At 47.3% G+C, this 25,657-nt stretch overlaps 1 protein-coding gene and 1 pseudogene across 3 annotated transcripts; both read left to right on the forward strand.

The window, feature by feature from the left end:
* Positions 1–1,588: 1,588 nt before the first annotated feature.
* GOLT1A (golgi transport 1A) lies at positions 1,589–24,367 on the forward strand. Of its 3 annotated transcripts, none has more exons than XM_019711373.3 (5): positions 1,589–1,721; positions 20,266–20,357; positions 21,317–21,495; positions 23,400–23,463; positions 24,035–24,367. In XM_019711373.3, the coding sequence occupies exons 1-5, from the start codon at positions 1,697–1,699 to the stop codon at positions 24,071–24,073; spliced, it is 399 nt and encodes a 132-aa protein (XP_019566932.1). In that variant the 5' UTR covers positions 1,589–1,696; the 3' UTR covers positions 24,074–24,367. The 3 variants fall into 3 exon arrangements, with proteins under 3 accessions (XP_019566932.1, XP_074178301.2, XP_074178303.2); XM_074322200.2 differs by lacking the exon at positions 24,035–24,367 and adding an exon at positions 23,583–23,696; XM_074322202.2 differs by lacking the exon at positions 24,035–24,367 and adding an exon at positions 23,583–23,696 and having other exon boundaries at positions 21,383–21,495.
* On the forward strand, positions 18,022–19,047 carry LOC109434449 (large ribosomal subunit protein eL6 pseudogene; annotated as a pseudogene).
* Positions 24,368–25,657: the final 1,290 nt, after the last annotated feature.

Consider the following 25,657-nt stretch of genomic DNA (forward strand, 5'->3'; position numbering starts at 1 on the left):
GTTTTCAGAAATTATATTATTGCCGTCCTTTATATTTTTGAAGTTTTTGCAGCTCCAGAATGAACACCGATGTTGTAATGATTCCATGTGGAAATGTTTTGGGGAGTTGCCTGTTGTTTTTTTGTCTTTACTTTGACACTGTCCCAGGGGTCCATCATGTAACTGCTTTAAGCCATTTGCATCACCATTTCTCTTCCCAATCCATCCTCTATTCCCCATTGCCTACGGGAAATATAGATCTTCAAGGCCTTTTAAGATCCTACGAACTGAATTTTATCTCCACAAATGACAGAGTTTCAAGACCGAGACCTCTGTGTCTGTGATGTGTCCCCGTCCCCATTCCACGCCACAGCACAGGCAGCTGCTTCAACAGCGCACACAGAACACCCAGCTCCCTGGCTTGCACGCCGCGCTTCCTCACTGTCTCCACATTGTCATCTGATTTGCCTTCCTATGTTATCTCTACTTCAATTAAGCTTATTTCCCTCTTTCTCTTTTTATATGCAAGTACATCTGGTCTGTTATTACTTACCTAACATTAATTTTTATTCTAGTGCTTATTCCCTACTACTCTTTTTTAAAATTACATAATGGCTCAGGTCTTCTATTTCTCTTAAATTCAAATGTATTTATTACAAATAGGTGCAAGCAATCTGCCTATTTCATTTATGTCTTCTGGTAAGTCTTGTCTGAGCGTTTATATATTGTGAGACTTCATGTTTTATTATAAATTATTCTTTTTTCTTTATTATAATTAGTTTTATTTGCATTTTTAAAAATGATGTATGTAGCTTGGTCACATCATCTATGGACTTCATTTCAAAATAGAGGGACGTTCCAAAGGGGATGCTGGCGCTAATGGATTGAGAACCACTGCTCTGCAATGGGATAAAGGATGTGAGGAACTGTCCACTCCTCTTTTTCAGGCCCACGGAGGGAGGAAAGAATGCACCCGTGTCTACACAGCTGATGGGTGAATGAGGCACCCTCGAAAGTCCAGCCCTACCCCAAGTCCAAATTCATCCTTCATCTTCCAAAGTTCAGCCTCACAGTCCAAAGCTGGGCACTGACAGGACCCCGATGGGAAGCCCACCGACTGAAGCCCTTCATGTCTAACTCCCCATGGGTGCTTTTGTCCTGGATTTAACGCAATCTGGTTTTCCTCTGAGACTAGCAGCAACAGGTTTTAATCAGTTGTTTGTCGCCCCCTAGGGTACAGCATGGATACTAGCACAAAACAAGCAAACTGCTTACAAGATAAATTTCACTCTTTTCCGAAGAGAAACACAGATTCCAGCTCTTCCCATACCCTCCGTCAAACCCAGTAGGGAGCCTGGGTATCCCTCGGTCCCAGTTCTTTTATATACAGTCCAATTTTTGTGGAGAAGAAGGCAGTGAACTCAACTTTAGGGCATGGGGTTGGGGGAAGAGTAGTCAGGTGGGTGATGTCTCCAGGTGGCCATCGTGTGGAGGGGCAGTGCCTTCTGGGAAGAACCAGGAGAAGGGAACTTTCGACTTTCAGGAGCCATTCATGAGTATGTGTGTGTGTAAGTGGGAGTAGAGTTAATGATTTACCAGAGGCTCATTTCACAACTTACCAAGGGTCAGCTTCCCTTGAGCATGTACAAGCTTGGTCTTCCCTACTGCTCACCTCCATCCAGATTTGACCAGGAAGGCCCCCCAGGCAGCCTGCGGCATGATCTCCATCACTGAATGGCAAAGTGAGTGTGAGGGACCCTGCTGCAGAGGGGCTGGGCTGGGCTGGGCTGGGCTGTCCAGGCTCGGTGGGAGCCAAGACGACACCCCTCCTAGCTGGGATCTCTCTCCAGAGGTGACCTTTGGAGGCAGTAGCCTGAAGCTGCTGTGTTGGCATCCTCCACGCAGCAGGGCCATGGCTGGGTGTGGCTCCTCTGTCTTCCCAGGGGTGAGGGATTGGGATTGCTCAGGGTCCCCAGGAAGCCAAAGGCTGATGCCTGGGGTAACTGGCAAGTTCCCCACTCAAGCTGGTGCCTTTCCCATTCAGGGTTCTTAGACCTGGGATGCTGCAAAGGTGGGCCCAGAAGGCCGTTGCCCATTCAAACATCTTTACCCAAAATTCTGTAGCCCTGGGTCCCTTCTTGTCAGAAACTAAGCTCCACTCCCCAAATCACCATATCCTCACTCCTAAACATTCTTCTCCTTCGTTTGGGAGAGGGCAAGGAAGTAGTCTGCAGGTTTGGGACGGGTGGGAGGTGGCTCTGTGCGTTTCACTCAGGTGAGTTACTAAGCCCCAGTGTCTCATTGTGAACTGGAAATAATATTCATTCAGTGAACAAACTTGTCTCCAGGTGGCCATCTGCGTTGGGCATAGAGTGTGCAATAGTGAAGGAAACAGACATACCCCGTTTACAGTCTAGACGGGTGGAAAAGGAGGTTAACAGATGAAGAGGTCAGCAGGTAGTGACACAGGATTCTGATGTCTGCTGCCTTGGGTTCGTGGCCTCACGCACTCAAAGAAGGAGAACGCGGACCCGGAGAGGTAAATTGAAGCAGTGAACAGTTTTATTGCAAAAGTGAAAAGCACAAGAGTACAGCTCTCCGAAGAGAGGGGGGATCCAAATGGAATACCCCGCAGACTAAGCGGAGCTGGAGGCTGTGTATCCTTGGATCCATAATCTCTAAGTTGTTCACCAGGAGCCAGTTGGGCTCCCCCCACACCCCTTTCTGCACCTGGGCTGAGGTCTTGGCTGACTGCAGTCTGCTGTGGTAGCTCCTCCCAGCTAGTTCCCTTTCCTACATTTTTTTTTCTGTCAGCTGCTGTTCTCTTGGCCTTGAGGGCCTCTGCAGGCGTCCCTGACTGCCCACGGTTTTCCCATCTCACTTTGAGACTGTTTGTCTGGGCTTTGATGTCCTCCACCGCGGTCCTGTCCCTAACTGCCTATGACTTTCCTATCTCAATACCCCTCTGCAGATGTAACCCTAACTGTTAGGGGAAGGGGGAGACCGTTCTAGCTGCTTCCTGCTGAGAAGCGGCGGAGTATGGGCCAGTAGTGGGTTGGTTGCTCAGAGGGCGGTCCAGCCATCCTCCGCAGATGGGTGAATTTTGGTGAGATTTTATATTCAGGACCATCTGGAGCTGGGTGGGCTCCGTCCTATGGCCCAGTGGTTGTAGTCGTTTGAATGGTCGCAGCCAGCTGGTAGGTGATCTGCAAGCTGGGATACACTGTAGGCAACGGCATGATGTTAGCCCTACAACAATGACTAAGAGAAAAATGAGAAATGTCTCCTTTAGCCCAGTCAGGCTGGGAAGCCAGGAAGTAAGGAGGAGAGATCAAGGCTAAAAAGCCCTTTTCTCTGTTTAATATCAGACACTATGTCGTGAATCTATTTAACTTTGCCTGCAATTAACTGAGTTGTCAGAGAGATTAAAACAACATAATCCTTTAAAATCTTTACATCCGTGGTTGTGTCTTAAGAGTAAATAATCCATGGCAGCTCTGTTTTCAAGAAGTGCTTCTCGGACTTGTCCTCGTTCCTGTCCAATGGCGTGGATAGCCTGTGATGTAGCGTTTAGGGCCTTTGCCATGGAGCAGGCTATTTAGCTAATCTCTAGGCTATACAGCTGGTACTATGAAAAGAAATAATGATATACATTCAGCTGGGCTGAGCAAATGTGCATCACTGTTACAACTGCAGGCTAGAGTAAGCTCCCTGTGGTGTCTCGTCTGATGCGCCTGATGAGGTTTCTGAGGTAAGAAGACAGTTAACCTCCCAAGGGAGCAAGGTCCCCCAGTGCTGTAAGCTGGGACATAGGAGTCGACAGTCTTTCCACAAAGGAGAACCCATCCAGCAGGTCATTTGACATGTGCACTAGCATAACTCACAGAGGTGGTGCAGCTGCAGTTTAAGCTGATATTGGCTGAAAGATTAAAACATTCGTTAGAACAACCGGTGAATTTGACGCATTTTTCTGCCAGGGTCACAGCAGTTACTTTTAAGGAAAACATGCTCCTGTCTTTTAGGGAACTGATGGGTCCCCAATTATAGATGTCAGAGTAAGAAATGGGCTTTGTAATAAACTGAAAGATAGTGTGGTTTTTTATATGGTTTAAAGGGGTGCAAACTCCTATTAGGCAGGAGATAAGGGTTTGTTCTACGGAGGTTCCCCCAGTGAGACAGAAATCAGACACATTCATTACGTGTTTGGCTAAGTAAACCCAAACATTTTCATCCTTTCGAAAGGGCATAGGACTGTCTGAAAAATCCTTCTGGGAGAATTGTTAAAAGAACTAAAAGTAGAAGCTTATGGATGATGTTATTTTTCATAGTTTATCTGATTTGTTGACGGCCGTTTTGAAGAGAAGCTTTAGATCTTTCAAAGGTTCACAGGAGTAATTGACTGGCTCTGTTGAAGGCTCACTGGCTCTGGACCCACAGGTGGCGCCGGTTCTTTCGGATTCCACTGCTTTATCCGGGAATGGTAGATGCAGTAGCTAAATTTCGGTATCTTCGCAGCCGGGGGAGTATCATGTGGGACTTGAGGGCTGTTAGGAGGGAAGAAATAAATTTTGCCAGAGGGTTTAAAATTCAGGGTCTACTCGGGATTGTCTACGGTGTTTTTTTTTACATAGGTCTGGGCCAGGACCTGTTAGCAGTTATATGTTAATTTCTCTCCTTCCTCGGGGAGGAAGATTGTTGGGTTCAAGATGAAACAAGTTTTAATCTGTCCTTCTAATAAAAGTGCCGGATACCTCAGAAATCTGTTGTCGGGGAGCCAATGGCTAATGTGAGTGGCTAAGAGGCCCTGAAAATGGTGAGGAGCATGTATATTTCCCCAGATACAACCTAGGGGCTGAGAAAAGAACTTAGTAATAGGCTTTCCAGTGACTCCCTTTACCATCACATAGTGGGTGGAGGGCAGTCTAGGATTAGAGAGAAGGACAGAAAAAGTGGCTCCCATATCTAGAAGGAAATCAATTGTGTTTCCCTCAACCTCCAGGATTACCCGGGGCTCCGGTGTTCTAATAGACAATAGACAGCCTGGTTGAGGGAGATATGGTGAGGAGCCCCAGGCCCGAGGGGACAGTGGGTTAAGTAAGGCCAACCCCGAGGGTAGAGGCCTCCAGGGGCAATCTACCTTCCAATGGTCTACCTGGCAGATGGGACAGGGTCCCAGGGGTCTCCTTTCACAGCTTGGCACTGCAGACAGTCCCTTCTCCAGTGTCCGGGCTGTCTGCAATGGTGGCAGTTAGATTTTGGGCCCTGGGTGTCCTGAGGCGTTGCCATTCTTAGGGCCGCCACTAACATTTCTGTCTTTTTCTTAAGTTTTTTCTCTTTATCCTGATCTCTGTTATAAAAGACGGTATTTGTAACCTTGAGTAGGTGCTCTAGGGAGGCTTCAGGGCCGATAGCTAACTTTTGTAGCTTCCTCCGTATGTCAGAGGTGGCCTGTGTGACAAACTTGTCCGTTAAAATTAATTCACCCTCTAGCGTGTCAGGCAAGATGGAAATATGTTTGATAAGGGCTTCCCTCAGCCTTTCTAAAAATGCCGAAGGATTTTTGTCTGGCTGTTGACTGATGGTGGGAAGCTTGGAACAGTTTAAAGGTTTAACTCTAATTCGCCTTCTAGGATGCATGCTTGAAAATGTTTTTGTCTCCATGTCCCCAAATACGTGTCGGGGTCCCATTGGGAATCATTAGCGGGTACTGCGTTCTGTCCCATGGGGAAGGGTTCTGATATAGTACTTCCTTCCCATGGCTCATCATAATATGCTAAACATTGATCGTCCCCACACTTTTGGGCTGCTTGTAAGGCAGCTTGTGTTTCAGAGCCAGTTCAAGTCTGATTAGAAGCAGCGTAGTGTTCTTCCAAGGTAGCTTGAATACTTGTGTTAGAATTTGAAGGCACTGATGTACTTATCTGGGCCATCAGAGAACTTTCCTAGATCCCCTTTAATCAGTTTAAGGTCCTGTAGGGAGAAGGGGACTTGGACCCTTGTGAGACTAAACTTACTGGGTATTTCCTGTAGGGGAAGCAAGTTGGGTCTATATTTGTGGGTCCTTTTGTCAGGAAGTTCTGGAAATGGGGGACAAGAGGGCAGGGTGGTCAGCAGACGGGGATAGAATGGTTTAGTTCCCGATGTTGGTGCACTATCTTCAGGGGGAGTTTCCTTAAGGGGGTCCCCCTCAGGAGTTGTCTCTTTAGGTGGTACTTCTTCTTTATATGGAGGATTTTTCTTAGGAAGTGGGCAAGAAATTACAGCTAGTAGGGCCAGGTCTACTTTACAGGTCTTATAAAGGTCAGGGTTGTCTCTCAAAGCAAAGAAAGCCTGAACATAGGGTATCTCAGAGCATTTATCCTCCTGTCTGCAGAAAAGATCTAATTGCAATATGATATTATAGTTGATATTTTCCTCTGGTGGCCAGATTTCCCCATCACCTAGTTTGTATTAGGGCCAGGCTTCTGAACACGAGAAACTTAGACTCCGCTTCTTCTGGGTATGGGGGTCGAACTTGTCCCAATGTCTTGGAATACAGCCCAAAGGGGTGCAGGTTCTTGAGAGCTTGTAGCCCATCTGCAAAAGAGGAGGGAGAGAAGAAAGGTGTCCCTTTGCTGTCTGTTCCCTGCCATCACCTGAGGCCAGCGCGTCCCCTGGACCTGTGGGTTCCCACGCTCTGTGTGACCAAATGCCGGCAACCGAGGAGACGTGGGCTGCTAGGAGTAGTCACGCTTGCCTGGACTGTGCACCCTGCTCCCGACCTTGCTTTGCGGTGCCCATAGGAAGGGGTATTTTTTGTGTTTGTCTGTTTCTGACCTGGCCCTGGGTGATAAAGTTGATGACCAGGGTGATTAAATGCCTAGTAGTGGAAGGGTGTATGCCACGACCTCTGGCATCTTATAGGCCTGCCGCGCACTTCCCATATCTTTTTCCCTCATCTAACAGGGAGTGGACTATTGAGATGATACTCAGAACTTGGAGGGGGCAGTTTATAAGAGGGAACAAACTTTGACAGCTAGAGGAAAAGAGATTCAGAAATCTTAGACTCATAGAGGGAGGCTATCTGGCTAAGATGTGTAAGGTTAGTGGAGGCCTTATTAGTATCCTGGCAGCGGGAGAGGTAGACTAGTAACTGGCTGAGCTAGTCTGGCTTTCAGGGATGTCGTCCTAGATATATACCGTGGACGGTGCAATCACCAGAAAATCGACACCGAGTATGTGCTACACAAAAACATGCTCTTTCTTCCTTACATTGACTGCAGGGCTATTGGCAGCCCAAGGCTTTAAAGAAAACCTGATGTGGGTCCATAATTGCCCTCGGGAGGTGAGCTAAAACTAGACCCTCTGTGGCTAGATCAGTCTGATACTGTGTTAGTTCCATTGTCTTACCTTAGGTGTTGTGGGGAATGATGTGTCAGGAGGGTGAGGAGGTCTAACAGGGAAACAGCCCCGACCAACGTGTCACAAAACATCAAGAGCAGGAAGGGCTGAAGAGAAGGCAACAATATGGGAGGGAGCAGTCCAAGTCACTTGCTGAGGATGTTCCCCTCCCCCCGAAGAAAGAGAAGCCAAGAAGCCGAGTGGCAGGCAGCCGTGTTCCCGATGCAAATCAGGGGATCAGCCACCTCCGGGCCAGGGAGACCTGTCCTCCAAGGCTTGAGATTGGCAGCCACGCTTGTTGCCTTTAACTGGCTGACGAAGGCCCAATATTTGTGTGACAGGAGAAAGAGAAAAAAACTATGAAGGTCCATGAGTGGGCAAGTAGAAAGGCAAGTAGAAAGGCACAGATAATATTTACCTCTCCATCAATCCCAAGGGCGAGCCCCCAAATGATATAGAATTCTGCTGCCTTGGGTTTGTGGCCTCACGCACTCAAAGAAGGAGAACGTGGACCCGGAGAGGTAAATTGAAGCAGTGAACAGTTTTATTGCAAAAGTGAAAAGCACAAGAGTACAGCTCTCCGAAGAGAGGGGGGATCCGAACGGAATACCCCGCAGACTAAGCTGAGCTGGATGGAGACTGTATATCCTTGGATCCATAATCTCTAAGTTGTTTACCAGGAGCCAGTTGGGCTCCCCCCACACCCCTTTCTGCACCTGGGCTGAGATCTTGGCTGACTCTGCAGTCTGCTGTGGTAGCTGCTCCCACCTAGTTCCCTTTCCTACATTTTTATTTTCTGTCAGCTGCTGTTCTCTTGGCCTTGAGGGCCTCTGCAGGCGTCCCTGACTGCCCACGGTTTTCCCATCTCACTTTGAGACTGTTTGTCTGGGCCGTGATGCCCTCCACCGCGGTCCTGTCCCTAACTGCCTATGACTTTCCTATCTCAATAGTGTGTCCGGTGGTGATGCGGCCTTTGTAGAAAAATAAAGCAGATGAGGAGGCTACGGAGTGTGAGGCGGGAGGAGTGGTCAGGAAAGGCTTCACTGAGACGGGGCCTTTTTATACAGAGATCCACAAGAAGTGAGGAGGGAAAGCCATGCAGCTCTCTGGAGGGAAAATGTCCTAAGAAGAGGGAACAGCCAGTACAAAGGCCCTGAGGCATTGGCATAGTTGGTGTATCTGAGGTAGGAGGAGGCTGGTGTTGCTGGAGTAAAGTGAGTAAAGGGGAGAGTGGTAAGATTTAGTCAGGGAGACCCCGGAGCGGCCAGACTGTGTAGAACTATGGTTTTATCTCTATAATATGGGAAATCATTGGAGGGTTTTGTGCAAAAAAGTGATATGTTTATTTATATTTTTATAAGATCACTCTGGGTGTTGGGTTGAGAATAGACTGTCGAGGGGTGAGTTCAGCAACAGGGAGACTAGTTCTGAGGTGAGAGACGGTAGAAGAGACCAGGGTGGTAGCAGTGAACTGGTGGGAAGTGGCCAGTGCTGGACCTGTTTTGAGGAAATTGCTGAAATAATTTGCTGATGGATTGGATGTGGGGTGTGAGAAAATGAAGTCAAGAATGCCTCCGATATTTTCAGCCTGAGCAATTAGAAGAGTTGGGTTGCAGACTCGCTGAGTTTGATGTGCTGTTAGACGTCCAGATGAGGTTTCAAGTAGGTAGTCGGGTAAACGAGCCTGGGATGGAGGGAGAAACTTGGGGCTTGCCGCGTGTAGATGACATTGAAAACCATGAGAGTCCATGAGGTCACCTGGGGCCACAGTTTCTCAGCTTCCCCACTACTGACATTCTGGGGCAGGGTAATTCTTTGTTGTGGGGTATATCCTGTGCATTACAGGGTTTTAGCAGCATTCCTGGACTCTACACACTAGATTTCAGTAGCACACTCCCACTCCCAGTTGTAACAATCAAAAAGTTCTCCTCCAGGCATTGCCAAATGTCTCCTGAGGAACAAAATTACCCCCAACCCCCTAGTTCAGAACAAGTGACTTTAATATTTCTAAAAATATAGAGAGAAGAGGGCTGAGGCCTGAGCCCACTGACAAGCCAACATTTTATTAAAACCAAAATGTGCTAATTCCTATGAAGAATGTGCTAAATCCTATGAGAGAAAGAAATGAGGGAACGAGATTTAGGTCAGGGAGTGGAGAGTGAACCAGGTTTCCCTGAGGAACCGACATTTCCATTAACATCTAAAGAGTGAATATGCTTTAGGCCATAACAAGTGGGAGGAAAGGGCATAGTCAAAGGCCCTGAGGCAGGAAGGCTAATAAAGGAAATTATGATGTGGTTGGAGTATGGCAGGCAAGGGGGACAGTGGCAGGAGACCAAGTTGGACAAGCAGGCCTAGGCCCAGTCATGCAGGCAGGGCCTGTGAGCAGAGGAATGGATGGGAAGACTGTTTCATCTAAGCCCAGTAGGGAGCCATGAAGGATTGGACACTGTGCGAGTGTGATTGGATCATGTTTTCCAAGATCCCTGACGGCTGTGTGGAAAAGGGACAATAAGGTGGCAGCAGTGAAGCAGAGACTCATAGAAGGTTGGAGGGGTCCAGAACAGAAATGAAGGTGGCTTGGAATTAAATGGTAAGAGTGGAGAGAACCAGACAGCTTTCAAGATACGTTTTGGAAGAAGAAGCAATAAAACTTAGCTGTGGTTTGACCGAGGGAGCAGTGAGGAGACTCGGGGCTAGCTCTGTGGCTTTTGCTGCAAACTGCCGAGTGTTTGCTGACATTTTTATTCATTTGGGGAAAATCAAGAGAGTTTCAAGTTTAAGGAAAGACAATCAATAGCTCAGTTTGGACCTGTTGAATTCAAGATTCCTTAAAGAGAGCAAACCAAGCAGATATGCTAAGTAGGCAGCTGGATATGAGTTTGGAAGCTCAGAGGCCTAAATAAGTAATAATAAATTTAATGTATTAAAGATAAAGATCAACCTTGTTACCACAGAAGTGATATTTAAAGACACGGGAATGAATATGTGTGAAAATGGAAAGAGATGTGAACTTGGGCCAAAGTTCAATTCACATCCCAAGAATAGGAGATAACAGAAGAAATGACGGACGGTCCCAAAGGCATAAGCTCATCGTTTCCTCAAATCTCTCATCCAAAATGTATTTGTGATTTATGTTCTAATTTTAAAATGGCATTTTCTATTTCGATATATTTAACATGATTCAAGCTCCTGACTACCATATTTTATTTTTCCTGTTATGTTTTGCAAGGGTAAGTCAGATTTTAGTAAAACATCCAACTTTAAAATATTCTCTCAAAATTTATTGCTTACAACTGTGGGATTTAAAAATAGCTTTTAAATGGTCAAATGCTATTTTACTATAAATCCAAGCCAAACAATTCAGGTTCATTAATGAATACCAATTTTTAAGCTTTGTTGGATCATGAGTTATTAGGCCTCATTACCTCTCCTGACATATCAGGGGCCATCGGAACAGCGGGCCACAGAGATGAGTCGATTCCAAAAAAGATCACCTATAACTGGAGACCAAACGAGTCCGGGGCTCGTGCTGCCTGCGCTGCTCAGCCAATAGACCGACACAGGCGTTCAGAGCACTGGGGGTCTGAGAAGGCAGCGGTTAACACCTCCAAACACTGCCTTACATCCTCAGGCCGGCGGGGGGTACTTAAGGGGAAATCAGGGCACTCTCCCAGAGGCAGCGTGACATCCCGGAGGTCTATTCTCCTGTCATGATGCCCCCTTCTGTCTTCATATCTCCTATGGCACCAGCGGTCCAGGAATGGTGGTGGGAAGTAACGTAGAAAAATGCTCAGCAATAGTTTGTAATTAGCAAGCAACTACAGCTGATTCTCTGGGACCAGGAGCCGGAACAGGGCAGGGCACTGCAGAGGCATTCTGAGCTCAGCCACAGGGGTGTGAAGCCCACCTGGATGGGAGCAGGGCATCCCGGAGGCATTCTGAGTACAGGGGGCCTGTCGTGTGGGGCGGCCTGCAGGGTTTCTGCTCCCGCTCCCCACATAAGAACGCAGGATGTGGCTAGGCCAAAAAGGAACACCCACGGAGCCATAGGTAGGGGAGTCATACCACTATAGTCTCACCGGAGGCTGGATTCACACGACGTGCCACCTGCTGTCTGCTTTTCTGCCAACCGACCGACGACTCTCCTCAACTCCACTCCCCAGCTAAGCCGCGGCAGTTATATTAGTGGCCAATGGCTCAAGGGTTACAGCTGACGGCCAACTAGCCGAGCTGACCGCCATCTACTACCCGAGCCAGCACCTTTCCACGTGAGGCCGAGAGCCTGGAAACTGCTGTCTGGGGCTGTGTCCCAACAGGGCCCATCTGGGCCCTGCTTCACACCCACAGTGCAATGCTGACCTAAATCGCTATGTGGCTGAACTGTGAAGGAAGGGAATTGGAGTCAAAAGACTTAGATAGACTGAGTACACAAACACTAATAACACTTTCACAAACTCCCGTGTTAACTTTTTACTACACCCATAGAATATTGCCTATGGGAATTTCTAAATAATTGTTTGTATGAGTGTATGTATGTATGTTTTAGCTGGATCTTTCATTAAATGTTAATCTTGTTCCACAACAGTTATGATGTTTGTGGTACTGGCATTTAGAATTGTTCTTTCTCTACCTCCTTTAGTGGGTAGAGAAGTAGGAGCTGGCAAAGGAGAGTAGAAAAGAGTGGCCAGAATAGCAGTGTGGGGACAGAGCCAGGAGTGCAGTTTCCAGGCTCTCGGCCTCACGTAGAAAGTGCTGGCTCAGGTAGTAAATGGCCATTGTGGGGACAGAGCCCCAGAAAGTAGTTTACAGGCTCTCAGCCTCACGTGGAGGAGTGCTGGCTCGGGTAGTAGATGGCCGTCAGCTGTGGCTGATTGGCCGTCAGCTGTAGCCAGTTAGCCAATTAGCCGCTAATATAACTGCTGTGGCTACGGAGGAGAGCGGAGGAGAGTGAAAGAGAGTCGTCGGTGGGTTGCAGACAAAAGGGACAGCAGGTCGCACGTCCAGTGAACCCAGCCTCCAGTGAGACCGTAGTGGTATGACTCCCCTACCTATGGCTCCGTGGGTGTTCCTTGTTGGCCTCACCATATCCTGCGTTATGTGGGGAGTGGGACCAGAGACCCTGCAGGCCTCCCCGCACGACAAATGGCGCAGCGAGCAGGGTCTCCCGCACGACAGCCATCAACTGTGATTGGATGCCCATCAGCTGTGGCTGGTTGGCCGTCAGCTGTAACCAGTGAGCCATTGGCCACTAATATAACTGCTGTGGCTACGCTAGCAGGAAAATGGGGGCTAGCAAGAAGATGGTGGCTGAGCTGGCAAGAGCGGATTGCAGAGAGGCGGATGCTGCCAGCGAGAATATAGTGATATGATTCCCCTACTTATGGGTCCGTGGGTGTTCCTTTTTGGCCTCATCATGTCCTGCGTTCTTATGTGGGGAGCGGGACAGGAGACCCCGCAGACACCCTGCATGACAGTAGGAGTGGACTGGACTGGACTGGGTTGGTTAAAGACACTTTTTCTAGAGTCAGACTACTGGGACCAAACCCTGGTTCTGCCAGCTGCTAGCCGGGTGCCCCGGGCAAGTGACTTGATCTCTCAGTGTTTCAGTTCTGTTTGTGAAATGTGGATGACAGCACACCTACCTACCTACCTCATAGGCAGTTATGAAAAGTAAATGAGTTGATAAGACTTAAAGTGATTGGACTGTGCCTGGCACCATGTGCTCATTAGTGTTAGTGGTTGTTACTATTAATCACCATTGTTAATTTTGAAAATTGAAGGAAGGCTCTTTCTCTCCCCATTTCCCTCCTTCCTCTTCCTCAACAATTCAGTCGTAAAGCCATTAGGTAGAAGGGGTGGGGGATGGGGTGCCCAGAGCAGGTTAGTCAGAGCCTCAGCCAGGTGGAAGGGGGTTCACACTGGAGTTTGGCCTGATGCCAAAGAAGGGCGAGGAGGGCATCCCGGTAACATCAGGGCAGGGTGGTGAGGAAGTTTATAATGGAGGAGACTGGCAGACACCAACTTAACCAAGAGGTTAAAGAAACATCATCAGTAATGGGCCAAATTGAAATCGTGCATCACATAATAGATGCAATGAGCAAAACACAGCACCACATCTTGAGACTTCTGCATAACCTGTATCTAGTCATGAGCAAACATCAGACAAGCTCAAATAGAGGAACAGCTACAAAATAACTGACCCAAATCTTCAAAAGTGTCAACATCATGTCCAGGAAAGACTGAGAAAGTGTTCAGACATAAGAGACTAAAGAGACACAGAAACCAAATGCCACACATGATACTGAACCGGATCCTTTCCTTACAAATGATATATATTACTGGGACAACAAACTTGAATGGGGTCTGACTTTAGATGGTAGTAGTATATCGATGTTAATTTTCTGAATTTGATGGTTGTTTCCTGGTTGTACATAGGAAAACAAAGGAAACCGCACCAAAGTATTCAAGGGTGATGAGATAGCCTGTGGCAACTACACTCAAATGGTTCGAGAAAAGAATTCTTTGTACTGTATTTGCAACTTTTCTATCCATTTGTGATTGTGGAGAGAGAGAGAGAAATGCATGGTGTCCCAAGGCTCCCTGTACAGCCTCTCTTTTCTGGAGCCAGAAAGACAACTGAACCTGCCTTCAGTTAATGTGAGGTACAGAGTGGGGGTTGGGGCAGTCTGGCTCATTTGTCACAGGTTGCAAGCTCTGGGCTCTTCTTGGCAGCTGCTCTGGAACGTGAGGATGGGGGCTAAACAAGGCAGCCATCAGCCAGACATGCCAGGGAGCCCTAAACCTGGTCTGTCTCTGAGGTCTGGAGAGGTCCCTGCTTTTCACTATGCGGTGCCCTGAAGAGTCACCAGAGCCTCCCTCCTCCCGCCGCCCCAGTCTGTTGCTACTCCTCAGGTGGGAGGCGGAGGAAGGTCTGAGGTCTGTGTGTGCAAAACAGCTTCTGACCCTTGTCAGTGAGATTTTGCATCCATTATGCAGTTTTTCCAATCAACACTGAAAGCACTAAGTGTGGCCCACAAAGAAGGTTGCCCCCCTCACAGGAAAATTCTGGAATGGCACCAGCCCTTAAAGGAGAGAGTAGAACAAGTTGGAAACGTAATAACTATATAAGCTGGCAAATCACTGTTGCAGAAGAAAGTGTAACATAGGAGAAAAGACATAAAGTGTGAATTCGGGAAACTTGCTGTTTCTACAAAATGAGTAAGAGACTGTTCTTAAATGTTTACAGGATGAACATTGTTGGCTGTTTTAACAAAACAAAATGGAAACCCAATAAAATGTTCACATTGCTTTTCCACACAAAGGCATCTAAAGCAGATAAGAGGGAAAGAAGGATCGTCAGAGCTGGAATCAATGACGTATTTTTGTGGCAGTTTTAAGCTAAGAACAGACAGGTATTTTTATAACAGGTATAAAAACTTAAAACACCTTTGTCATTTAGATGAAATAATACGGTTATGGTCTTCCTCCACAATATCCGTACCATAGAAAAAGTATCATGACAAAGTCGATGTACTTCTCGACACCCAACTTAGTGTCTCTGAGGATAGAAAAATCACGCAATATGGAAGGACAGAACACAACCTTCATAATGACTCAAGGGGGTTGTACTCTGCCCGGTGTCCCGGGCTCTAAGAGATAGTATTCAGGTAGGCCTTCCTGGGAAGTGGAAGTAGGAAACAAGCCTGAATAGATCACAGAGGTTGGTGAGAAACAGCCATTAGTACAAGATGGATTCTGGGCAGCTGGGCCATATGGTGACAGAAATTATCTGTCATTGGGTCCTAACAGAATCCAACTCTGCCAAAAGAGAGACGCAATAAGACTGGCATTTTTCTGGACTATAAACTGAGTGAGGTTTCGGTCTATAATTTGAATGATAAATTTCATCTCTATAATTTGAATGATTCTTTTAAAGAAGCCCTTTGGCCTTATTTCTATACTAGAACTGGTCTTAATCCTATTCAAATCTATGTGGAGACAGATTATGAAAGATTAACTACACAGAAGATGATGTTGTTTCATTTTCTTTCATTTGTAAATATAACTCAGCCAATAAGTTTAGTCTCAATAATTTTGTCTTTGTTTTGTTTTGTTTATACAGTTCTACCTCTTAACAGCAAGACTTTTTACAACTATTTGCAAAAACATGGCAATGATACCATAGGGCTTGTGAGGGTCAGTTCTAAGATGTTAGTTAACACGTTCAGTAAAATTTTTCTCTTTAAAAATTACCTAGATGTTTTCTTTTTAAAAATTGAACCATTTCAAGTAAAGTTATACATGTTGTAGTTTAAAAAGACTCTTCCCTTTATCTCAAGAAGACACTCATGCCATATCTCTATCCACCATACAATTTACAATAAAAAAGAAAATAAGGCATTCTAGCTATATTAAGTAAATAAAGCAAGTTGCAAAACTGTACGTGCAGTATAAACCTGAAGTTGTATAACATAAACTTGAAGTTGTGCAACCTCATTAGTAATTTTTTGAAAGGACACAACACAATTCCATTTATCAATGGAAATTTCTAATGAGGTTAGTGACATCAAAAAGAATAAAATATTTAGGAATAAACTTAACCAAGGAGGCAAAACATCTCCAGGCACACACTGGAGAGATTGCAGGTTCAGTTCCAGACCGCTACAATAAAGTGAGTCATAATCTTTCTGCTGGTGGAGGATCTTGCCTTCAATTTGTAAAAAACACATCACCTGTGACACACAATAAAATGAGGTATGCGTGTATACTGAAAACTACAAAATGTAGCTGAAAGAAATTTTAAGACACAAATAAATAGAAAAACATCCTATATTCATGGATAGGAATACTTAATATTATTATATGTCAATATTACCCAAAGCAATCTACAGATTCAATGCAATCTCTTTCAAAATCCCAATGGTATTTTTTTGCAGAAATAGAACAATCCATCCTCAAAAGTATTTGGAATCTCAAGGGATCTTGAATAATCAAAGCAGTCTTGAAAAAGAAGAATAAAGTTGGAGGTTTCACACTTTCTGATTACAAAGCTACAAGAATCAAAACAGTATGGGACTGATATAAAGACATATTGACAAATGGAATATAATGGAGAGCCCAGAAATAAACCCTGGCATATATGGTCAAATGATTTTCAACAAGGGTGCCAAGACCATTCAATGGGGAAATGACAGCCTTTTCAATAGATGATTTTGGGAAACCTGAATAGCCATCCACAGGCAGAAGAATAAAGTCAGATTCTTACCTTATACCATATGTAAAAATGAATTCAAAGTTCATTTTAATTCAAAGTAAGTTATAAAACTCTTAGAAGAAAACATAGGAGAAAAGCTTCATAACACTAGATTTGACGATAATTTCTTGATATCAAAATATAGGCAACTATAGAAAAAATAGATAAATTGGACTGTATCAAAATTAAGAACTTCTGTGCATTAAAGGACACAATCAATAGAGTAAAAAGGCAAACTATAGAACAGGAGAAAATATTTGCAAGTCATATATCTGGTAAGGGGTTGATATCCAGAATATGTGAAGAACTCCTACAACTCAATAACAACAACAACAACAAAACCCTGTTTAAAAAATGGGCACCGGACTTGACTAGACACTTCTCCAAAGAAGACATACAAATGACCGACAAGCACATCAAAAGATGCTCAACATCACCAATCATTAGGGAAATGCAAATCAAAACCATAATAAGATACTACTTCACGCCCATTAGGATGTCAAAAACAAAACAAAACAAAATAACAAGTGTTGAGGATGTGGAGAAACTGGGATCTTTGTGCATTGTTGGTGGAAATGGAAAATGGTGCAACTGCTATGGAAAGCAATATTGTGGTTCCTAAAAAAGTTAAAAATCGGGGCAGCTGGATGGCTCAGTTGGTTAGAGCTCGAGCTCTGAGCAACAGGGTTGCCGATTTGATGCCCAGATGGGCCAGTGAGCTGCGCCCTCCACAATTAGATTGAAGACAATGAGCTGCCGCTGAGCTTCCGGAGGGGCAGCCAGATGGCTCAGTTGGTTAGAGAGCGAGCTCTTAACAAGATTACCTGTTCAATTCCCGCATGGGATGGTGGGCTGTGCCCCCTGCAACTAAAGATTGAAAATGGCGACTGGACTTGGAGCTGAGCTGCACCTTCCACAACTAGATTGAAGGACGACTTGGAGCTGATGGGCCCTGGAGAAACACTCTGTTCCCCAATATCCCACAATAAAAATTTAAAAAAAAAAGTTAAAAATAGAATTACCGTATGATCCAGCAATTCCATTTCCGGGTATATATCCAAAAGAAGTAAAAGCAGTCTTGAAGAGATATTTGTTCACCCATGTCCAGAGAAACGTACTCACAAGAGCCAAAAGGTGGAAGCAACCCAAGTGTCCATCCACAGATGAATAAACAAAATGTATACAATGGAATATTATTCAGCCTTAAAAAGGAAGGAAATTCTGACTGATACATGCTGCAACATGGATGAATCTTGAGGACATTGTGTTAAGCGAGATAAGCCAGTCACAAAATGAAAAATACTATATGATTCCACTTATATTAGGTACCTAAAGTACTCAGGGTCATAGAAACAGAAAGTAGAATGGTGGGTGCCAGGGACTGGGGGAAGGGAGGAGTGGGGAGTTAGTGTTTAAGGAGTACAGAGTTTCAGTTTTGCACGTTGAAAAGACTTCTAGAGATGGGTGACGATGGTTGCACAACAATGTGAATGTACTCAATAACACCAAACTGTACACTTAAAAATTGTTAAGACGGGCTTTCCCAACTTGCAAGATGGTGGGTGGAAAAGCTGGGAAGCCGGACACCAAGGAGGAGAAACCTGAAGCCAAGCAGGCTGATGCTGGGGGCAGGTTAAGAAGGGTAATAACCTCAAGGCCAAAATGCCTAAGAACCTCAAGGCCTAAACGCCTAAGAAGGGGAAGCCCCACTGCAGCCGAAACCCTGTCCTGGTCAGCGGAATCGGCAGGTATTCCAATCAGCTATGTATTCCTGAAAGGCCATGTACAAGAGGAAGTACTCAGCAGCTAAAGTGAGGATTGAAAAGAAAAAGGAGAAGATTCTTGCTACTGTCACAAAACCAGTTGGTGGTGACAAGAATGGTGGCACGCAAGTGGTTAAACTTCGCAAAATGCCTAGATATTATCCTACTGAAGATGTGCCTTGAAAGCTGTTGAGCCGCGGCAAGAAACCCTTCAGTCAGCACGTGAGAAAACTTTGGGCCAGCATCACTCCCGGGACCATTCTAATCATCCACTGGGCACCATAGAGGCAAGAGGGTGGTTTTCCTGCAGCAGCTGAGCAGTGGCTACTTGTTACTGGACCTCTGTCCCTCAATCGAGTTCCTCTGCATAGAACACACCAGAAATCTGTCATCGCCACCTCCACCAAAATTGATACCAGTGGTGTGAAAATCCCCAAACATCTCACTGCTGCTTACTTCCAGAAGAAGCAGCTGCGTAAGCCCAGGCACCAGGATCTTCAACACAGAGAAAGAGAAACACGAGATTACAGAGCAGCACAACATTGATCAGAAAACTGTGGACTAGCAAACTCTGCCGAAAATGAAAGCTGTTCCTCAGCTCCGGGGCTAGCTCTGCTCTGTGTTTGCTCTCACAGATGGGGTTTATCCTCACAAACTGGTGTCTACATTAATTACGAAGAACCTAATTAAATGCCTGAGCTGTTAAAAAAAAATTGTTAAGACGGTAAATTTTATGTGTATTTTATCACAATTTAAAATAAAATTTCAATTTAGTTCAATTGAAAAATGAAGCAATACAATAAATTATTTGTTGATGAAAAGAGTGGTAAAGGTAAGTAAAATGAAAAATTCTGTGTGACGGAAAGGGTTTAAGAAAAAAAGAACTTCATATCCTGTTATTGTAACAACTTTTCTTGAGGGGAACAATCTGAAATATGTATAAAAATGTCAAAAATGTAGCCCTTGACCAACAAGGGGTCTTAATATTCGCACATCTGTACCGTGCTCCCTGGCTCGAAGCAAACTCCTGCGGCTTCGAAGAATGCCCTGAGACACAAAGCCAAACTGGGGCTGGGGTGCTGTCCGTGGGTCCAGAACTTTCTTTCACAGAACTTCCTGGCCACTGTGGCTGAAATTAGGAGGCTCAGGGGCGTGTGGCGCATGCCACGGTGGCTGCTGCAGGAGGAAGGGAAGAGAAGGGAGCAGGTGCAGGCTCAGGTGTGGACTCCAGGTGGAAAGATGAGCACCCTCCTGACTGATGACTCTATTTTTCCAGTCAAGTGTGAGAGGCCATCGCTGGAAAGCTGGGACAGGGACAGTTTAGAGGAGGAAGAAGACAGGGTGAAGAGTTGTTCAGGAGGGCGAGCCTCTTGAGAAATAGGCAGGTCAGCTGGATGGTTTTGAGACCCTTTGGGGCTGGTGGCCATGAGTTGTCGGTGGTCCCCTTCTGCCTAAGTGTGGGGTGGGTGTCAGTAGCTCCCAACTGCAAGAGGACTGGATCATCGTCGGCAGATGCTTATGTTCAGCCGGGGGCCCAATCCTGATAATGATCTGGATTATGCAGCATTTGAAGCCAACAGGAAGCTGAAAATGAAAAGTGGTGAGGCAGCACTAGCTACCTCATAGAGTTGTGAGGACAGAATGCCGTGATGTGTAGAGCTGACCAGCAGTTTCCGGGTGCTAAATGTAGAGTAGATTCGTGCCCATCCATCCCTTCCTGTCCCATCATTCCCCAAGAGCACAGACCAAGATTCCTGGATGGAAAGGGAATCTTGCCACCCCATCCCCTACCCCAGAAGGCACCTGTCCAGTGGAGATGGGGGAAAGTTCCAGTGTCCCCACCACACCCCAGAGCCCACCCCACCACAACCTCCTCACCTGTTGCAGAGATTGGCATGGGCACCACCGGCTTTGGCGTCTTCTTCATCCTCTTGGGAGTACTCCTGTACTTTGACTCCGTGCTCCTGGCCTTTGGAAACGTGAGTGCCCCTGCCCTATGGACTGCCCCCAACCTCCCTGAAGTCTCTATTGCTGGGGTCAACCCAAGTTCCTTCAAATCGTGCCCATCCAGTGGTCAGGCACCATGAAGCCTGGGCAGGCAAGGGTGGCTGGAAATGGACAGCAAGTCCTGCTGGGCAGAGAATGTGAGACCTGGATTCTCATGCCGAGCTCTGGGTGAGCCCTTAGGGGTGCCAAGAGGAATCCCTCTGGTTAGGGAGAGGGATGTTACACGAACACATGTGACTAGAGAGGCGGGCAGGGACAGGGTAAAGTCATAAGACAAACACATTTAATAGGAAACAAGGTGCTTGTAGGAAAGAGAGCATACCCAATTGGAAAAGGATGAGAAGGAATTTGGAAAGGAAAATGGGTACGGAGGTGGATAAAGCACTTCCAGGTGGATGGAACATGCTGGAAGAAAGCTAGAATTAAATTTGACAGGAGCCTGGGCTCTCTTAAGGGCTCATTAGGAGCCACGCTGAAGACAGTGACAGAGCCATAAATGGAGGCCTAGAGTATAACCCCACGGGCAGTGGAGCCCGGGCATTTCCCTGTGACTGTGGGTATGGCTGCCTAACCTCTGTAGGCCTCAGTCTTCACCTTCCTAAAATGGAGAGACTCTCACTATCCCATCTTCCTTGGGACGTGTGATGAGAAATGAAGTCATATATGAAGTGCTGGGGATCCAAGAAATTGGGTTGAATTGGGTGAGAAACTAGAGACCTTCAAAGTTCTTTTTGTCCAGCCCCCTGCCTCTGGGCAGCTCCGTTCCTAACCAGCTCAAATTATTCCAGGCTCTGGGATTTTGCCACATGGCTGGGTCACCACCCTCTCTGATATCATGTCTCTTTGAAGAGTTAGCAAGCCCTGCGCCATGCCTGCCCGTGGCTCCAGGCCTGGCTGTGTTTGTACTCATGCTCGTCTCCCTCCCCCACAGCTGCTGTTCCTGACAGGCCTCTTCTTCATCATCGGCCTGAGGAAGACTTTCTCCTTCTTCTTCCAGAGACACAAGCTCAAGGGGACCAGCTTCTTCCTGGGAGGTGTGGCCATTGTGCTCCTGCGCTGGCCCCTTCTGGGCATGTTTCTAGAAACCTACGGATTCTTTAACCTCTTCAAGTGAGTGCAGGGCCCTTTCCCCTAGACGGGCTATCAGGGTCTCTGAGTAGCTGAGATCAGCCCGATGGATTTGGGCAGGGTGTGCAGAAGCTGGACTTATCCTGCAAGAAATGGGAGCCACGGAAGGATTGAAAACGGGGAGGGGCATCGAGCAGACACTGGAAAAGATCGCTCCAGCAGTAGGTTGAAGGGCTCTACCCACCCTCAGCAAACGCTGAACAGCACTGCGCCTGTCCCCAGGGAGGAGACACAGGGCCCGTGCTAAGCTGAATGATCCAGATGGGGAGGACGATCTATCACTTGCCAGGCCCCAAACATGCACTAAGCACGCTCATCACCATCATCTCACTTTGTCATCTCCACAACCCGTGGTAGGATCATCCTCTACAGATAAGGAAACCAACACGCAGGGAGGCTACACCCGCCCGAGTTCTCACAGGTAGAAGCATGTCCCCGGCTCCTGGCTCCTGGCTCCACATCCCTCTGCCAGTCCGGTGTCAGCCTGGGCCTGGAAAGGCAGGGTGGGACTCAGTGAAGATGTGTAGCCACTGTCAGGGCCATGTCCTAGAGGAAGCAGGACGTGAGACAGGCCTTGAGGGCTGGGCAGGGTCTAAGAGAAGACTGGAAGGCACTTAAGAGGAAAGGAAAGGATATTAGGGAAGATGGGGGAGGGAGGGGAGACGCCCAGTGTCTCTGGAGCGCTGTGGAGAGAACAGGGCTGGGATGGGGATGATGGGGGCTGGAAGAATCATGACCTATGGAATCATGGGAAGCAGTGGGGGTCAGGAACCCCTGGACCCCCATAGGAATCCTCAGTCTCCTCAGCGTAGCCTTGAAAACACCCTGATTAGCTGAATGCCTAGACCTCATAGACATCGTGTACTTTGTCCTCAAGAAATGAATTTTCTCACACATGTTCTGCCATCCATTTATTCAATATTCAAATAGTCATTTACTCAGAGTCAAATATATAAAAAGCATCTACTCTGTGCCTGATCCAGGGCTAGGTCTGGGGACATGGCCTTAAACAGGGAGAAACTTTCTGAGGAACTTGTAATTCAGTAGGGAAAACAAATAAATTCTGACAACAGTGACCATTTATTGAGGGTTTAGGACTGTCAGCGGGCAACTGCAGATTCAGTAGTTCAAACCCAAAGTCAGACTGGACAAGACTCTGCACCAACATTGTAGGGGCAAAAAATAATCAGAGCTATGAGAGACCTCAGGGATGCAGGTGAACCTCAGGGAATTGCGGCCCAAGGAAAGGAAACAGCTCAGGCAGAATTCAAATTTCCGATCCCCTCACCTCTCCACTAGACAGAGAGCCCCTTCCCACTCCAGCCTCAGTGCCTACGAGCCCTTTGAAGGATCACACCTGTATCCCAGCCAGACTCTGCAAGGTGTGTTTGATGAAAGTGGGGGGCCAAGGCAGGAGGAAGAAGACATTAGCACAGCTCCTAACAGCTAGCCCAACCTGGAGCCCAGGGAACCTGCAGCAGATGGAGACACCCAATCTGGAGAGGAGAAACAGTGACAATAATAAAAACAAACACTTCCTCAGCATTTCTTTGTGTAAGGCCCTAAGATGTAGATACTATTATTAACTACATTTTATAGCTGGATACAGATCCAGAGAAATTTTTGCCCAAGCTCATATAGTGCCAGTAAGTAATAGAGCCAAGATTTGAACCCAAGGAGTCTGACCCCAGGGCCTGCACACTTAACCACTCCACTTGGCTGCTTCTCAAACCCCAGGGGTACAGAACCAAGCCTGCCCCCAGTGCCCAGGGGTCCACTCTCCAGGGAGTCAAAGCTGGAGCCTTTCTGTGGACCGCAGCCTTGCTCCCCTCTATGCTCCCTTCCTGGGCCATCACTGACCCCTCCCTCCATCCCTCTGCTCCTAGGGGCTTTTTCCCTGTCGCCTTTGGCTTCCTGGGCAATGCCTTCAACATCCCCTTCCTGAGTTCGGTAAGTGCGTTCAGCTTCGTGGTGGGGCCTTGGGGTGGAGGGAGCACGCGGAGTTGGTAGAACTGCTGCCCCAGGTGCAGTCGACCTTCCCCATCTCCCCTTGCACCCCCTTTCCCCAGGTTGGCCTACCTCATCTCCTCTTCTCCCTGCTCTTCCATTCGACAGGAGCAGATGAGGTGAGGGGACCAGGGGCAGTTGTGCCTAAGGGGTGGGTATAGAGGAAGGTGGCTATTAATAGCTCCTTATTAGAGGAAAAGAAATGGACACTCAGAGAGTCTAGAAAGTGTCAGGGATTCTGGGGAGCTGTCTAGGTGTGGGCCCCAGACATGGAGAGGATGTGTGACAGCCAAAGACAGCAGGAAAAGCAGGTGGCAGATACTGTTCTCTCCTTGGAGCAGTCACGGGGCAGTGGTCCCCTGTGCCTGCCCCCGCCGCTCTGGGCACATCCCCGCAGCCCCCTCCATTCTGCACTTGGCACTGCTCTCAGTGGTCAAGGCCAGCTTTGTAATAACCTTGATATTGAGTGTGCTCCTCATTCTTTGTCTGGAGTAATGATTCTCGGCTCCCACAGCTGTTCCGAAGGCTACAAGGCACCAGCTCAATGGTCTGAACAGAAGAGATGAGCTCTTGGTTCATTGGTGGAGGGGGATGGAAAGGAAATGGGGCGACTCCCTCAGGCCCCCACCCTGCACTGACTCATCTCCCTGTCACACCCGGACCTCTTCAAGTCCAGAAGGAAGGATGGGCTGAGTGACTGACCTCAAATCCCCAAATCAACTCAAGAGGCCATCAGGACTGTTGGGAGCAGAGATCCAGAGCCCCACAGAGATTGGACTGGGGCTGGTATCACATCCCACACTGTATTTATGGGAAGAAAAACAAAAATTAAATCCCCAATGTGTGAGTGTGTCTGTGACTCAAAGCCAGTTTCCCTAGCCCTTTAAGTCCATCTCCTGACTCAGGGCAGGCGGAAGCCCACATCGTTCCACACAGCCAGGGGCAGGCTTGCTCTCATAGGCTCATTTTTGTCCTAGTGTTTAAAAGTCCTAATGGGTGACATAAGTGTTTGCAAGCCCTTGTTAGCGGGAGGCATTAGACAGGTGATGGGTAATAATCCTGTGTACTGTCAGGAAGTGCTTCTCAACCATTAGGTAGATGTCTTCACAGTGAACCCACCAGGTAGAGCCTATTCTGGGAGAGCTTCCTGTCTGAGAGTAGAGACATAGCCTTTGCCTTCAGAGAGCCCTAGTCTGACAGAGGGAAGAGTCTGTGTCCTGCAGAGCCCCTCATCCAAAAGTAAAGAGCATTCTTGCAGGTCCAAGCAGGAAACAAGAGTCCGCCGCAGTATCAATCTCTGCAGTAAATACCTTTAAGGTCCCTCTATATCTGTACCGAGTGATGGAGTGGGTACTGAGGATGCAAAGGGAAGGAGACCTGCCTCTGCCTTCAAAGTGAGGTAAACAGCAATTATAGAATGCTATGATCATGTCTGCCACAGACACGAAGGTGGCGTCCTGGGAGCAGCACCTTCTGAAATGCTGCCGCCTGGAAGTCACTTCTCCGCGTTCCCTTAGAATTCCCCAGGTACAGCCGTCTCCTAGACCTGTCATTGTATCCTGCTTTCTTAGCTACTTAAAGACCTGTCGTGCCCATCTGATTGTGTCATATTCATCTGAAGACCCTGTGCTGAGCAAGTGCTCAGTAAATGTTTGGGGAAAGAAGAAAGGAAGGAGAAAAGGAGAGAAACCCACCCCCAATCTCAGATCACAGCCCAGGAGACCCCTTCTGTTCTGACACCCGAGGTCAGCTGGCCAGAGTTGGGGGCACGTGGGGAACAAGAGCCCCTGGATCTAACTGTGCCCTTCTCTTCTCCCTCCTCCCTCTCATCATGCTCACTTCACATCGGGTGTGTCGGTGGCCCTTGTCTGGAGGGGGAACATTTCACATTGAACCCCCACTTCTCAAATAGTCCATTTCCACATTGTTTGGGGCAGAATGGGTCTCCGATTAATTGGGTCTGGGGGTAACGGAGGGGGTGAGGAGGATGGAAAGAACAATTGGTCATCAGAAAGCCAGCTTCGGAGGGCTTCTGGAGGGGAAGGAAGAGGCTGATTCCAGTCATGAGAGCCAGGAGGCGGGAGGCAGTTGAGGGGGTCTGAGGAGGAGGGAGAGGGAGGCGGGGAGGCCATGCCTG

Source organism: Rhinolophus sinicus, chromosome 11, assembly GCF_057876585.1.
Source record: "Rhinolophus sinicus isolate RSI-liver-muscle chromosome 11, RSI-T2T, whole genome shotgun sequence".
Classification (NCBI taxonomy): Eukaryota; Metazoa; Chordata; class Mammalia; order Chiroptera; family Rhinolophidae; genus Rhinolophus; species Rhinolophus sinicus.

Coding starts and splice junctions, on each gene's coding strand:
- GOLT1A (XM_074322200.2), top strand. CDS start 1,697: ATGATCTCCATCACTGAATGGCAAA. Junction 20,358..21,316: donor TGCTCCTGGCCTTTGGAAAC/GTGAGTGCCCCT, acceptor CCTCCCCCACAG/CTGCTGTTCCTGACAGGCCT. Junction 23,464..23,582: donor ACATCCCCTTCCTGAGTTCG/GTAAGTGCGTTC, acceptor CCCTTTCCCCAG/GTTGGCCTACCTCATCTCCT.